The sequence below is a fragment of the Zophobas morio genome, unplaced genomic scaffold (assembly GCF_036711695.1).
Source record: "Zophobas morio isolate AGI-343-1 ecotype UQ-CSIRO unplaced genomic scaffold, CSIRO_AGI_Zmor_V1 ptg000049l, whole genome shotgun sequence".
In the NCBI taxonomy this organism is placed as follows: Eukaryota; Metazoa; Arthropoda; class Insecta; order Coleoptera; family Tenebrionidae; genus Zophobas; species Zophobas morio.
Genome location: NW_026972154.1, coordinates 1,967,617 through 1,983,659, shown reverse-complemented (window position 1 = coordinate 1,983,659; position 16,043 = coordinate 1,967,617). Strand labels below are relative to the sequence as shown.

General features: G+C 33.0%; 1 protein-coding gene across 3 annotated transcripts in view; it reads right to left on the bottom strand.

Annotated features, from left to right (window-relative positions):
- LOC135142674 (protein diaphanous) overlaps positions 1-15,485 on the bottom strand; it is a 37,312-nt gene extending 21,827 nt beyond the window's left edge. Inside the window, exons 1-3 of one of the 3 annotated variants that reach the window (XM_064074422.1) lie at positions 15,239-15,485; positions 15,126-15,181; positions 96-287 (exon numbers count right to left, since the gene is read on the bottom strand). In XM_064074422.1, the coding sequence (XP_063930492.1) occupies positions 96-287; positions 15,126-15,161 (228 nt within the window). In that variant the 5' untranslated portion in view covers positions 15,162-15,181; positions 15,239-15,485. Of the gene's footprint in view, positions 1-95; positions 288-14,573; positions 14,705-14,856; positions 14,982-15,125; positions 15,182-15,238 lie in introns of those variants that run through there. The other 2 variants (XM_064074421.1, XM_064074423.1) reach the window with 2 other exon arrangements.
- Positions 15,486-16,043: the final 558 nt, after the last annotated feature.

Genomic DNA, 16,043 nt, shown 5'->3' with positions numbered 1-16,043 from the left:
TTTTTCATAGAATTTAAGAAGTTGTCAATTTACATTATTTTTTACATCTCAAATGCTACCTTTAAATTAAAGAAAAAAACACAATCAGCACCTACCAGGAGCTCATCGAACTTGACGTTGACTTCCTTCTCGGTCATCTTGTTGACCTGATCTTCGAAAGCCCGAATGGCGTTATCATCTGCCTCTGGAAAATCGCTTTCCGAAGTCGGCCTCAGCATCGACGACTGCGACGTAGGCCGCGACCCCGGCGCTTTCTTCGCGCCTCCGCCCTTGAACCATGACTCCAACTGCGAAACAGACAATTTTTTACCTTTCGATAATAAAGATGACGCGAGTTATTTTCTCGCCCGGTGGGTGTACGCTGCTCTGCCTTTACGTATAAAAATAAATATTGTGTTAGCGGGACGCGTGATCTTTATTTCTGGAACGCGCTTCCTCTGAATAATAGCGGATGGACTTGCGATTACGGGATTTTTGGGTAATGGTTATAACGTGCAGGTGATAGTTAGAGAGAGAAAACGCGATTTTTATGCGAGTTTGCGATTTGATGTTGCGCTAAGTTCGACATCCTGCTTTCGTGTTCGTGTTAAAATTAGACGAGGTTTTCTTTGCGTTTGAGTGCGAGTAGGCACTAATATACCTTGGGGAAATATACACCGAACGAAAAATAATAAACGGAGTGTCTATATTTTTCGGGAACTGAATTAAGTGTTGGGGAAATCGCATATTTTATTTTTATGCAGACGCTCAAACAAAATAAAACTTTCTACAAACAAATTTTCGGTTTATTTGAATGAATTATTATTTTTGAAATCGCGAAATATATATTGTGAGATTATTAAATAATAATCAAGCAACCTGTATATTATCAACTCTCATATTGCTATTTATTGATAACTGATAAGCAGGAGTGTCTGCAAACGTTCATTCGCGATTTCCAGGAATAAATAAATAGATGGTGAGACTTGAATCCACAAACTGATATTTCTCTATAAATACATACAGAAGTGATTTTTCTATTTATGGTTTCAACGGTTAACAAATAGAATTACTTGGAGTTAAAAAATTATTTCTGTTCGTCATTACAACTAATTGCCTTCTTTTGTCATTCCCTCTCTTTTTATCCCACTCTCTTTCTTTGTGTGTGACACAGTTAAAATTAAATTTCGCTGAAAAGAAATAGGTTAAAAGTAAGTTAAAAAAACAAAAGACACGCAATATTTATTTAAAAACACCCCAGCAACGATTTTCATTTATAAGAATTACAAATTAAAAATATATGTGAAGTAAGTCTCTGACTTACAAAAATTCTATTTTTAAGATGACGTCATCAATATTGCGACAGGGATGACTGAATAAATCTTAGTTCGTGTTCAGTAATCACGACATTAATGTTGTGTTCAGAGATCTAATATGTTAATAGAGAAAATTTAAAACCTACATTTGCTACTTACGAGCACACTATGCTATACTTCAGCCACTAATGAAAAGGTCAAGTTGAACACTTAGTCATTTCAATATTCTGTTAATCATGAGCTTACAAACCGTGTAACCGCCTATTAATATCATAGAAAAAAAATTATGCGCACTCGAAAAAAAGAGCTGCTTTATTTATCGTGTGAAAACACTCACTTTTTGTACTGTGACGTTACGTAATACTTAATCGCTATTTTTTATTAAATAATTCTCCTCTTTATTTCTAGTGAAAATCGAATTTTTCAACGAATTGCTAACAAATTTTTTTTTAATGACGTCATCAATTTTATGGGAGGGATGAATAATAAATTGTAGTTATATTACACAATCTTTGAAGCAATGTTACCAATTTACCAAAATTTCAACGAAATAAGGTTAAAAATAGATGTGAGTTTCTCAACCTACGTTAAATGTTGTACCTTTAAAGCGTGATTCACGTAAACGTATGTTGAGATGGCGTCAGTTTTGAAAGAAGCGCACAAACTTTCGTTAGCCTCTATCATTTAAAATACCTCTAAAATGTCAAAATAATCGGTTCTATAGTTTCAAAATTAATGTGTTTAATAAAATCAATTAATAAATGAAAATTACAATTTTCTTTGGTTTTATACTTTCGATGCTATATTATATTATAGTCAAGTCGGCCAAATAGTGAACATTGACTTTCTATTTCCAAAAGTGTTTATTGGAAGCCCCTTATAAACAGCTCCGAATTATAATAGTCTCAGTGTTTACCTGCTTTTGTGCATGATTCATAGAACCTTTCTGGAATTAATAGGCTTTAAATCATAATTTACATAATTCTAAGCCAATTATTAGTGACTTCCAATAGACGGAAAGTCCATCTTCACTATTTAGCGGACTCTACTTTAAAGTCGGATTTACACATTATCAACTTTTTTTTAGGAAGGTAAACAAACATACTTCGCTTAGTCCTTTACCATTTAAAATTCCTCATAAATATCAAAGTGATCGGTCCTGGAGTCTCAAAAATTATATGAGTAACAGAATAAAATAAATAAATGAACTCACAATTTTCTTTTTTTTCATACTGTGTATCACATTCACCTTCGTCATTAAAAAAAAATCTGTAAAATTATTTTCACAAATCATCCCTCATCTTTTCAGCACAACAAACACCCATTTTTCAACATTTTTTTAACGCTGTCATTAATTTTCTAGAACCTAAAGTACGACTGATTTTGGCAAATGATATACTCTTTAAAAAAATAGAGGGTGGGTGGGCGGGGCTAGAACTTGTTAAGATAAGACTGATTTTGGCAGATGATATACCCTCCAAGAAAACAGGGGGCGGGTGGGTGGGGCTAGTCCTTGCATAACCCAAACCGATTTTTCTGAGTAAACCATCAACGAACAAATTTTAATACACAGCTAAGTACGTACGTAAGTTTTAATAGTTATTTATGTATTAAGGGCATAATTAGGGATATTATAGCAAGGAAATGTTTAAAGCCCAACGAACGAAGGCTTTTAATTTGCCGAGGATCACAATCGGTAATTATGCCCGTGGTACATACAAGGTTTTATTCTATTTTAGTTTTTCTAAAATATTTTTAACGAAAAATTGAGTATTTCCGGCAAGATTGTGTGAATTGTACCGATGCGAAATTTAATACATAGCTGGCTATTATTTTGATGTTGTTATGGATACCACGTTGTTTATTACATTTATAGCCGAATCCACCGAATAGTGAACATTGACTTTGTTTCCGAAGGTGTACATATATTGGAAGCCACTAATAAACAACTCAGAATTGTATATAATAATCTCAAAGATTACCTGCTTTTGGGTTGCTTGTTTGAAACATAAATTATGTTCACCTATGTCTGATTCATAGAACCTTTATTCCTTACGTGGAACAATTGGCTGTGAATTATTATTTACGTCATCCTAAGTGGTGTATTGGTGGCTTCCAATAGACAAAATGACAGTGTTCACTATTTGGCGGACTGTACTTTAAAGTCAGATTTACAAAACATTATCAATTTTTTTTTTTTTTGAGGGAAAACAAACATACTTTACTTGGTCTTTTACCATTTAAAATTCCTCAAAAATATCAAAGTGATAGGTCCTGGAGTTTCAAAAATTATCTGTGCATAAAAATAAATTAATATAAATGAACTCACATTTGTTTTGTTTTCATATTCAGAATGATGACAATTAGGTGACAGGCGGTAAATAAAAAAAAAACATCACATTGCATTCCGTAAAAAAAATTTCTAGTGATTTTCTCAAATCATCCCTCATTTTTTCAGCACAACAAATACCAATTTTTCAACATTTTTTTTAACGCTGTCATTTTCTGGGTGGAATCAATCATAAATTTTAATTCTATTATATAAGATAGACTTAGACATTTATAGTCGAATCCGCCAAATAGTCAACATTGATTTTCTTTCCAAAGATGTTTATTGGAAGTCCCTAATAGACAGCTCAGAATTATATATGATAGTCCCAAAGCTTACCTGCTTTTGGGTTGCTTGTTTCATACATTAATTGTGTTCACCTATGTCTGATTCATAGAACCTAAAATACGACTGATTTTGGCAGATGATATACTCTTTAAAAAAATAGAGGGCGGGTGGGCGGGGCTAATACTCCCTAATGTACGACTGATTTTGGCAAATGATATATGTATTACTTTTTAAGAAAATAGCGGATGAGTGGAGGGCGCGGGCTAGTACTACTTAAGATAAGATTGATTTTGGCAAATGATATATTACTCTTTACAAAACAGAGGGCGGGGGGCGGAGTTAGTACTTGTTAAAATTTTGGGAAATGATATACATTCTAAGAAAATAGAAGGTGGGTGGGCGGGGATAGTACTTGCTAAGATAAGATTGATTTTGGCAAATGATATACCCTCCAAGAAAATAGAGAGTGGGCGAGGCTAGTACTTCCTAAAGTACGATTGATTTTGGCAAACTCTTTAAAAAAATAGAGGGCGGATGGGCAGAGCTAGTACTTCCTAAGATATGAATTGGAAAATGACACTAAATATTTTTCATATCTTACCAAAATTTCACAGAAATAAACTAAAAAGTAGATGTGAGTTTTTAAACCAACATTATGCTAGACATTTACAGTCGAGTTCGCCAAAGAGTGAACACTGTCTTTGTTAGACACTTCACTTTTTGGCGAACTTTACTTTAAAGTCAAATTCACGCAACTTTATCAACTTTTTTTTTAGGAGAGCAAACAAACATACTTTGCTTAGTCTTTTATCATTTATAAAATTCCTCGAAAATATCAAAGTGGTCGGTTCAGTAGTTTGAAAAGTTATTTGTGTCATAAAATAAATTAATAAATGAACTCACAATTTTCTTTTGTTTCATACTCCATACTCTGAATGACGACATGATTACGTGACAAGCTTTAAATTAAAAAAAATATATCACGTTTGCATTTGGTCATTTTTCAAAAAAATGAGAAAAGTTATTTTCACAAATCATCCATCATCTTTGCAGCACAACAAATACAAAGTTTTCAACAATTTTTTAACATTTTTTTAACGGCGACATTAATTTTCTGGGTGGAATGAATAATATTTTAGTTACATTATATAATCTCTGGAACATTTAGTATCTTTGGTATCTTACCAAAATTTCACAGAAATAAACTCAAAAGTAGATGTGAGTTTTTAAACCAACGCTATGCTAGACATTTATAGTCGAGTTCGCCAAAGAGTGAACACTGTCTTTGTTAGACAGAAAATCAACGTTCACTTTTTGGCGAACTTTACTTTAAAGTCAAATTCACGCAACTTTATCAACTTTTTTTTAGGAGAGCAAACAAACATACTTTGCTTAGTCTTTTATCATTTATAAAATTCCTCGAAAATATCAAAGTGGTCGGTTCTGTAGTTTGAAAAGTTATTTGTGTAATAAAATAAATTAATAAATGAACTCACAATTTTCTTTTGTTTCATACTCTGAATGATGACATGATTACGTGACAAGCTTTAAATTAAAAAAAATATATCACGTTGCTTTCAAAAAAATGAGAAAAGTTATTTTCACAAATCATCCATCATCTTTGCAGCATAACAAATACAAATTTTTCAACAATTTTTTAACATTGTTTTAACGGCGACATTAATTTTCTGGGTGGAATGAATAATATTTTAGTTACATTATATAATCTCTGAAACATTTAGTATCTTTGATATCTTCCCAAAATTTCACAGAAATAAACTCAAAAGTAAATGTGAGTTTTTAAACCAACGCTATGCTAGACATTTATAGTCGAGTCCGCCAAATAGTGAACACTGTCTTTATTTCCAAAAGTGTTTATTAGAAGCCCCAAATAAACATAAATTGTGTTCACGTACATCTGATTCACACAACATTTATTCCTTACAGTAAATACTCGTCTGCAAATTATCAGTTTATTGGGGGCTTCCAATAGCCAAAAAGACAGTGTTCACTATCTGGCGAACTCTACTTTAAAGTTAGATTTACACAACATTATCAACTTTTTTTAGGAAAGCAAACAAGCGTACTTTGCTTAGTCTTTTACCATTTAAAAAAACCCCAAAAATATATAAAGTGGTCGGTTCTGTAGTTTCAAAAATTATCTGTGCAATAAAATAAATTAACAAATCAATTTTCAATTTTCTTTTGTTTCAAACTATAAAAAGCGACATGATTATGTGACAAGCGTCAAAAAAAAATTGAAGTCGTCCTTCACCTTTGCAGCACAACAAATACCAAATGCATGTCAAGTCGAATTTTTCAACAATTTTTTATGATTTTTTTTTAACAGTGTCATACATTTTCTGGCAACGATGAATAAAAATTTTAATTATTTTATATAAAATCTGAAACAACTTAATATTAATTGCATGGCGAAGAAGAACGATATCACAGCTGTATCAATACGGAAAACTAACTGTCAATAAACGATTTGTTATCTAACGTGTTTTAAAAAGAGGTGAGTGGCCGTATAAATTTCCAATGTTAAAGCTGCGTTTTACACTGGTACCTGCATGATTATTAATGAATTCACAATTCTTGTACTATATCTGATAATAATAATTAAACATTTACGAAGATCTGTAGCACAGTTATTTATAAATAATTCATTAAATGCAAATTAACTGCTTTTCTTTAAATTACACCCAATCACACCCAAAAGACTGCGTTCGACAGAGAAAATAAATACTGACATCCTTGTCTAATACATTTAAATTGTACTGTGATTTTTTAATGTATTCTAGATGAGTTTCTTGACACTTTCATGCTACTTGACTCGGATAAGTGTTCCATTTTTCTAGAGTAACTTCTTTATATATTTTTTTTAATAAGCCGTGTCAGAGACGTAAAAACAAATATTTACAGTTGTAAATTTTGCTCAATTTTACGGCGAATCGCATATTTTAAGCCCGTTATCAAGAAACTGCCAAAATGATAACCCTTCCCGAGAATTCCTGCTGTTCTCCAAATACTTCAATCAAACAAATTTAATCTAATCTGAATTGAAGCATTCCAACACCCAAAACGCAACTTCATTGAACAAAAAAAAAAATAACAACTATTTCCACCTGATGACTTAACACGAATAACTAACTACCTTACTCACAACCTACTATTACGTGTCATTAAAAACACAAAAATTCACCTCCAGCACAGACCGACCTTGAACGTCATCTTATCTACTCCCATAGGCGTGCAAGCCACACCGCAATGTTTATTTTTATCAACAATCCTACGAATTAATATTTCCCGCATGATTCCTCCCATTTAATTAATACGCAACGCAATCATAAATTCTATCTTTACAACCGCAGTTAATCTACCCAGTTAATTAATGTTCACAACGCATTGTTCTCGCCATCATAAACAAAAACTATTCGCTCATTATTCTCGTAACCTAGTTTCTTTATCGGAACCTCGATGAATTAAACAAAATGTGGAAACCTTGACTTTGCAAGGACCCGGCTTGAGCCCACGTCTATTTGCTTTTTGTCGGTGCGAGCGTAGTAAATGTTGCTGCGTTTGGCAACGACCTTTCTCTTTTTCCTTTGGTGCTAAACCGTTTGGCGACGTGATGCGAATTATGAATGGCGATTCGAATCGTTTGGTTATACAAAGTCGTAATTTAGGTGGTTAGGACGGATTTGGAAGGCATCATAATGCAACGGACGTGTTACGAGAAATTAATTCAAAGATAATGGAACAGTTATTTAACGCCTTCTTGCACTGATTGTGATTATTAAGGAGAAAAGTCGAGTTTCTCTGTGATTATGTTAAACGCCGTGTGTAATTATTTTCTGAATAATATTCTCGGTAGAATTAAATGCAAATACTTTGTATACGATTTAGCAACACTTTACAATCGTGCAGAATCTGGTAGAAATTATGTTTTGTTTGCACGAAAGGTGAAATTATGTTTCATTTCGTATGCAAATTTGAAATTTAAGAATCGTACAAGAATTACTGTCGCTGGAGGAAGTTTTTTCATTTTTATAATTAGATATTCAAAAATATTTTTAGATAATTTTTTAAAATCAACAATGATACAATGGTATTAAAAAGATGATCTCACTAAGCGTCGCTAATCTTGACTATGACGGTTTACTTTGACTCATTATATTTCCGTAAATGTAGTTCTTATTGCGTTTAAGTAGTTTTTATTTTTTTGTAATCCAATTGGAATTTTAAGTAGACTTTCTCTGATAAATTCAAAATTTTAATTTTCGATCTCTCACTCAAATGATACTTCTATTACAACAATTATTACAAAAAACACCCCTAACGACAAAGAACCGAATCAAATTAATGACGTTTGTTATGTGAAAGTATAAAAACTGTTAAGACAAAATAGGTGATAAAAGGAAAAATAAAAAGAGAAATGGCTTCACTAATGAAAATGGAAAACGATCTATACCATAATAAAACTAAATATAACAAACTGCTTTTATATAGATGAAAATATCCACAAATACGTCTGCACCCAACCCATAAAACAACTAAAATCAATAATCGATTATATTATTGTTCGGCAAACCCCAACTATAAATGATGGATATACCGGGTGTCTCGAAAATGGCGGATTAACTCTTGTACGGAGGTTTCGGGAGTCCCAAAAAAATTATAAAAAAATTCTTTGATGTGGATTACGAAAAAAAGGAACAACTAAATGACCTACTCTCTAAGAAAATGAAGGAGGAATGGATGAGGCTGGTACTTACTAAGATAAAACTGATTTTGGCAAATAACATACCTTCCAAGGAAAGAGAGGGTGGGTGGGCGGGGCTAGTACCTGCTAAGATAAGAGTGATTTTGGCAAATCAAATACCCTGTAAGAAAAGAGTGGGCGGGTGGGCGGGGCTAGTACCTGCTAAGATAAGAGTGACTTTGGCAAATGAAATGAATTTTAATTTGGAAAAAGTTCATATTTCCTCGGTAGCAAAAATAAAAAAACCATTTTTTAAAATTATTTTTTAAAAACCCATGCAGTCAACGAATAGTCATCTGATTTTACCTCCTTACTTTTGTATTTTCAGATCAGAAAAGAAAACCACCGGAGAGTAATAGTCATGGACAACACCCCATCACATTAAAAAAATCCAAATTGAGCAAAGAGAAAATTTAATTTTAAAAACGTTAATATTTTATAATATTATTATTAATATATGGTTTTCAAAGATTGAGAATACTTCCTTGCTTTAGTATTTTCGGGTCAGAAAAGACAAGGAATTTTCACCTCATCTCGGTTAACGAATTTTACCACCGGAAACTGTGATAGTCATGGACAACGGACCATTACAATTCACGGTTACCTCAAAAAAAATCCAAATTGAACAACGACAAAATCGGACACTATTAGTTTTTTTTTAATTTGAAAAGCGTTAACATTTCCCGGTAACAAACATGAGAAGAAGAATTTTGGAAATACCTTTAAAAAATCCATACAGTCGACGAATAGCATAATCGTCTGGTTTTCAAAAACTGAGATTATAATCTCCTTGATTTTGTATTTTTAGATCAGACAAGAAAAACAAGTTTCACCTCATCTCGATTGAGAAATTTTACTACCGGAGACTAACAGTCATGGACAACGCTCCATCACATTCACGACTACTTCAAAAAAATGCCAAATTGAACAAGGAGAAAATCGGATACTATTAGTTTTATTTTAATCTGAAAAGCGTTGATTTTTCCTCGGTAGAAAAAATAAAAAAGCGATTTTTGGAAAGAAATTTAAAAATTACACAGTCGACAAAATAGCAGTCATATGGTTTTCAAAGACTGAGATTACCTCCTTACTGTATTATGTTCAGGTCAGAAAAGGCAAGAAATTTTCACCTCATTTCGGTTGGCGAATTTTGCCACCGGAGACTGTGATAGTCATGGACAACGCCCCATCACAATTCACGGTTACCTCAAAAGAAAATCCAAATTGAACAACGACAAAATCGGACACTACTAGTTTTTTTAATTTGAAAAGCGTTAATATTTCCCGGTGACAAACATGACAAGGAGAATTTTGGAAATACCTTTAAAAAATCCATGCAGTCGACGAATAGCATAATCGTCTGGTTTTCAAAGACTGAGATTATAATCTCCTTAATTTTGTATTTTTAGATCTGACAAGAAAAACAAGTTTCACCTCATCTCGATTGAGAAATTTTACCACCGGAGACTAACAGTCATGGAAAACGCTCCATCACATTCCCGACTACTTCAAAAAAATGCCAAATTGAACAAGGAGAAAATCGGATACTATTAGTTTTATTTTAATCTGAAAAGCGTTGATTTTTCCTCGGTAGAAAAAATAAAAAAGCGATTTTTGGAAAGAAATTTTAAAACTACGCAGTCGACAAAATAGCAGTAATATGGTTTTCAAAGACTGAGATTACCTCCTTACTTTATTATTTTCAGGTCAGAAAAGGCAAGAAATTTTCACCCCATTTCGGTTGGCGAATTTTGCCACCGGAGACTGTGATAGTCATGGCCAACGCCCCATCACAATTCACGGTTAGCTCAAAAAAAATCCAAATTGAACAACGACAAAATCGGACACTATTAGTTTTTTTAATTTGAAAAGCGTTAACATTTCCCGGTAACAAACATGAAAAGGCGAATTTTGGAAATACCTTTAAAAAATCCATGCAGTCGACTAATAGCATAATCGTCTGGTTTTCAAAAACTGTGATTATAATCTCCTTGATTTTGTATTTTTAGATCAGAGAAGAAAACAAATTTTCACCTCGTATCAGTTGAAAAATTATAGCACCGGAGACTAACAGTTATGGACAACACATTCACGAAGTCTTCAAAAAATTCCAAATTAAGCACCGAGAAAATCGGATACTATTAGTTTTTTAATCTGAAAAGCGTTAATATTTCCTCGGTAGAAAAAATAGAAAAGCGATTTTTGAAAATAAATTTAAAAACTTACGCAGTCGACGAAATAGCAGTCATATGGCTTTCAAAGACTGAGATTACCGCCTTGCTTTAGTATTTTCAGGTCAGAAAAGACAAGAAATTTTCAGCTCATCTCGACTGATTAATTTTGCTACCAGAGAATGTGAAAGTCATGGACAACGCCCCATCACAATTCACGGTTCCCTCAAAAAAATCCAAATTGAGCTAGGAGAAAATCGGACACTATTAGTTTTTTTTAGTTTGAAAAGAGTTAAAATTTTCCCGGTAACACAAATGCAAAGGCAATTTTTGGAAATAACTTAAAAAAACCCATGCAGTCGACGAATAGCATAATCATCTGGTTTTCAAAGACTGAGATTATAATCTACTTGATTTTGTATTTTTAGATCAGAGAAGAAAACAAATTTTCACCCCGTGTCGGTTGACAAATTATACCACCGGAGACTAATAGTTATGGACAACGCCCCAACACATTCATGAAGGCCTCTAAAAATTCCAAATTAAGAACCGAGAAAATCGGACACTATTCGTTTTCTTTAACTGAAAAGCGTTCAAATTTCCTCGGTAGAAAAAATAAAAAAGCGATTTTGGAAATAAATTTAAAAACTTTATGCAGTCGACGAAATAGCAGTCATATAGTTTTCAAAAACTGAGATTACCTCCTTGCTTCAGTATTTTCAGGTCAAAAAATACAAGAAATTTTCACCTCATTTCGGCTGATTAATTTTGCTACCAGAGACTGTGATAGTCATGGACAACGACCCATCAAAATTCACGGTTACCTCAAAAAAAAAAAACAAATTGAGCTAGGAGAAAATCGGACACTATTAGTTTTTTTTAGTTTAAAAAGCGTTAAAATTTTCTCGGTAACACAAATGAATAGGCAATTTTTGGAAATAACTTTAAAAAATCCATGCAGTCGACGAATAGCATAAACATCTGGTTTTCAAAGACTGAGATTCTAACCTCCTTGATTTTGTATTTTTAGATCAGAGAAGAAAACAAATTTTCACCTCGTATCAGTTGAAAAATTATAGCACCGGAGACTAATAGTTATGGACAATGCTCCAACACATTCACGAAGGCTTCAAAAAATTCCAAATTAAGTACCGAGAAAATCGGATACTATTCGTTTTTTTTTTCTGAAAAGCGTTCAAATTTCCTCGGTAGAAAAAATAAAAAAGCGATTTTGGAAATAAATTTAAAAACTTTATGCAGTCGACGAAATAGCAGTCATATAGTTTTCAAAAACTGAGATTACCACCTCTTTGCTTCAGTATTTTCAGGTCAGAAAAGACAAGAAATTTTCACCTCATCTCGGCTGATTAATTTTGCCACCAGAGACTGCAATAGTCATGGACAACGCCCCATCACAATTCACGGTTACGTCAGAAAAATCCAAATTAAACTAGCAGAAAATCGGACACTATTAGTTTTTTTTAGTTTAAAAAGCGTTAAAATTTTCCCGGTAACACAAATGAAAAGGCAATTTTTGGAAATAACTTTAAAAAACCCATGCAGTCGACGAATAGCATAATCATCTGGTTTTCAAAGACTGAGATTATAATCTCCTTGATTTTGTAACCTCAGATTAGTAAAGAAAATCAAATTTAACCTCATCTGGGTTGACAAATTTTACTACTCGGCACTGTGACAGTAATGGACAACGCCCCATCACATTGACGACTACCTCAAAAAAATTCCAAACTGAGCAACGAGAAAATCGGATTCTATTAATTTTTAAAGTGAAAAACGTTAATATTTTGCACTTTTCTAATAAAAAGCGCAAACAAGGTGAACATTGCTTTCACAGTATTCAACAGTGTATTTTATGCACAAAAAGTAAAAAACAACTTTCACGAAAACAAACGCTAAAATATTTAAATCATAGTTAAATTTGCACCAGCTGCGTTAACATTGACATAAATGTATTTGCAATTTAAAATAGACATTGTTCAGTTGTAAAAGGCGTTAAGCTAATAGATATTGACTTTTGCATATTTATGCAGAAAAAAGTTTATAAAAGGTTATGGGGAACAAAATGTACGAAAGGGAGGTTACAGACAAAATAAAGACATGTGACAAATATAAATATTTTGGGGTGAAAACACAGAGCAAAAGAAAATTCCTTGGAAATAAATGAACGCTCGAGAAGCTATAATATATAAATTTAAAATATATATATAAGTGTTCACCATACAAAATTTTACATATCCAAACATTCGTAAATAATAACTTAGGGAAAACCATCCAGAACTTTAAAAAAACGTACATTCTCAAGAGTTCTATGCTAAGGTTAGAAAATAGTCAACATTTAAAAAAGTAGTAATTCGGCGAACAAATATTGACTAAAAAAATCTACTTTTGTGACAGTTATATAAAAAGATTTGTTTGATATTGCCGTAACGAGTAAAATGTGTGATTTTTTTTAATTCACAGACTACTAATAATCACTTCATTTTGGATCGTCTCTTAAACAAATATGTATTCTTAATAGATACGTTAAACCATGTACAAATTCGTCTCGATAAAAAACGTAATCGACACTGTCTAGTACGAAAAAGCGGTGCTCCAAACTTAATTCATCATTATTTAAATTTTTAACTATCTGATGAAACCAAATCTTGGTAAACTTAAATATATAAAAGGCGCAGATTTAAAAAATGATACAAATGAATAAAAATAAATTATTTTCATTACCGTTACTTTATTTTACCCCACTCACATCTCTCACAAAAAAATTGACATTCTTCGTTACTTTCGATCCCTCTGGCATTGCAAGTGCCATATTAAGGCACGTTGAAGGATGGGTTTACAGTTATTACGGTTGCAAATGCACTTTTGCATACAATTAGCTCAGGTAAAAGTGCATTCACTCGATCGCTCGTAGAAAAAAAAATGTATGTGGGTCAATCGAACACGCATTTTATCCTAGTTATGAATTTATGAACGCACGTAACGTAAAACTGCCATAAATCATGCTAAACGGTCGTATGTCAGCTATTAATGTACGGAAAAATTTAATTGACATCATTAGTTTACTTAGGAGCGATTCGCTAAATGAGCAAAACTTGTTTTTTTTTTATTTGCAAGTGGGTGTGCCGGCTTTTGTGATACGATCCACGACTGTATTTGACAAGTTTTTGACACTGATGACCTTCAAGATAGGTTTATTTTAAACAAATAATAGTTCGAATGTTTTTTCTGCAGCTGTCATCTGCTTATTGTTATCTTATTATGGTGGATATAGTGGCCTTCGCCAGATAAGTTCACAAACTAACCTTATTAAGTTACATATTTACAATATATACTCTATTTTTGTTATTAAAGCAAATATAAATTTAAAAAACGGTTGTCCTTTATGAACTCACCGTGATTTCACTGAAAAAAATGTGTAGCTACGAAAAAAACAAAAAAGTACGACGAACAAAAGAAATTAAATTTTTACAATACTTCAAATTGAGGTTATGTTCAAACAAAAGTCCGTCACAAACGATAACTTATCACTAATAAATAAAAAAACAAGTCCATCCACACGACCCGCCACTGCGCGATGACTCACGATAACAACAAATTCCTATTAATAATCATGACAGCGGCAATAAATCGCGATTTCGCAAAAAAAAAGCGCAAAACACAATCACAAAACCCTACAAAGCCACTTTCGACCCCAAAATACATACATAAGCATACATTTTGCTGCTTCGCTGCGTGCACTACTTTTCAAAATAAATAACTGACACAGAGTTGGGGAAAAAAAGCAAAAAAAAACGGGTCACATGTAAGCCACAAACACAACAAATCTATTTTAACACAACTCACGACGTCGACCGCAACCAAATGATGTTATGTGCTGTGATGTCACACTGTTATTGAAAGTACTGGATGACATCACTTATGGTAATGAAAGTTTGAATGTGGAGGGTCAAGCTGGAACAGCATCGGTTGCAGACAAATAGGACTTACACCAGCGCCTGTTAAATATCGTTTGGAGCGTCTCTTCGAGTTTCGACGCCTTTCGAAGTCCATTACTTTAAATGACTTGATCACTAATCAGTTGCCGTACGAATGAGGAGGCGCCAATTCGCTTACCTAGTTCGTGATAAGATAACGACATTTATTTAAATATCTTACAAACACGAGTCATAAACAGCACAATAAATTGCAACTGACTAGAGATAAGGCGGTTTACGAAACTTATTTCCATTTGAACAGCCCACACTTCGAGTACTTACAAAGCTCCCGGATTTGGCCTTCTCCTGTCGGGACATCGTCGATTCTCATTCGCCGCCTAAAAGACAATAAGGGTAACCAAAACAATCGATCGTTTCCAGTTTTAATCGCTTACACTTCGCAAATAAACATAAACACGGAAGTGTTGACATAACCTCACTTTTTCCACTCGATTCAAATTAGCACTTTTTAACGTTCATTAGATCGGGCTTCGTTGTTTGATTATTGTTTTAGTCACTAGTCATGCAACATTTTCGCATTTACACTTACTGGTTTAAAAATTTGACCGTTGATTCTTCGTTAACCTGTCATGGCGCTCTCTTCGCTCTAACACTAACTAAAGTTTAAACTGGTAAATCTACTTCCGGTTCGGTTATTAAGTCTATTTTTAAGATTTCGGTTAAGTTTGCGGTTTTCTGTTATCTAATGTACTTGAAAAACGAATTTGCATGGAACGCCCGCATTTACTACCGTATCACTTTTTTATGGTATGTGGGTTCATTATGGTCGTGATGGTAGACAGATAATCAAAATTATTATTACCGTTTATCAGTACCTGGGCGATAAACTATATGCAAAAAAAAAATACAAAAAACTACGTTTGGAATGGAATCAGTCGATTTTCGGGTTTTAACAAAATGGCGGATGTATAGGCAACCAACAATACACCGAGACGTTCTAATAAATAACAAAAATAGATAAAAGTGGAATTAATTTAAATACTATTGTAATCAATGTGTTTATTTTGATCGTCAGAAATTCATATACAACGTCAGCAAATTGTATTTGATACTTAAGACGCTATAGAAATATGGCTTTTTGTTACGCTCCGCCCCTCGGTCTGACAACGAATGAAAAATTCATCACAATTGAGCTTGGGATCGATATGGATGGAGTTTAATTTTTGGCTTGTTTTTTTC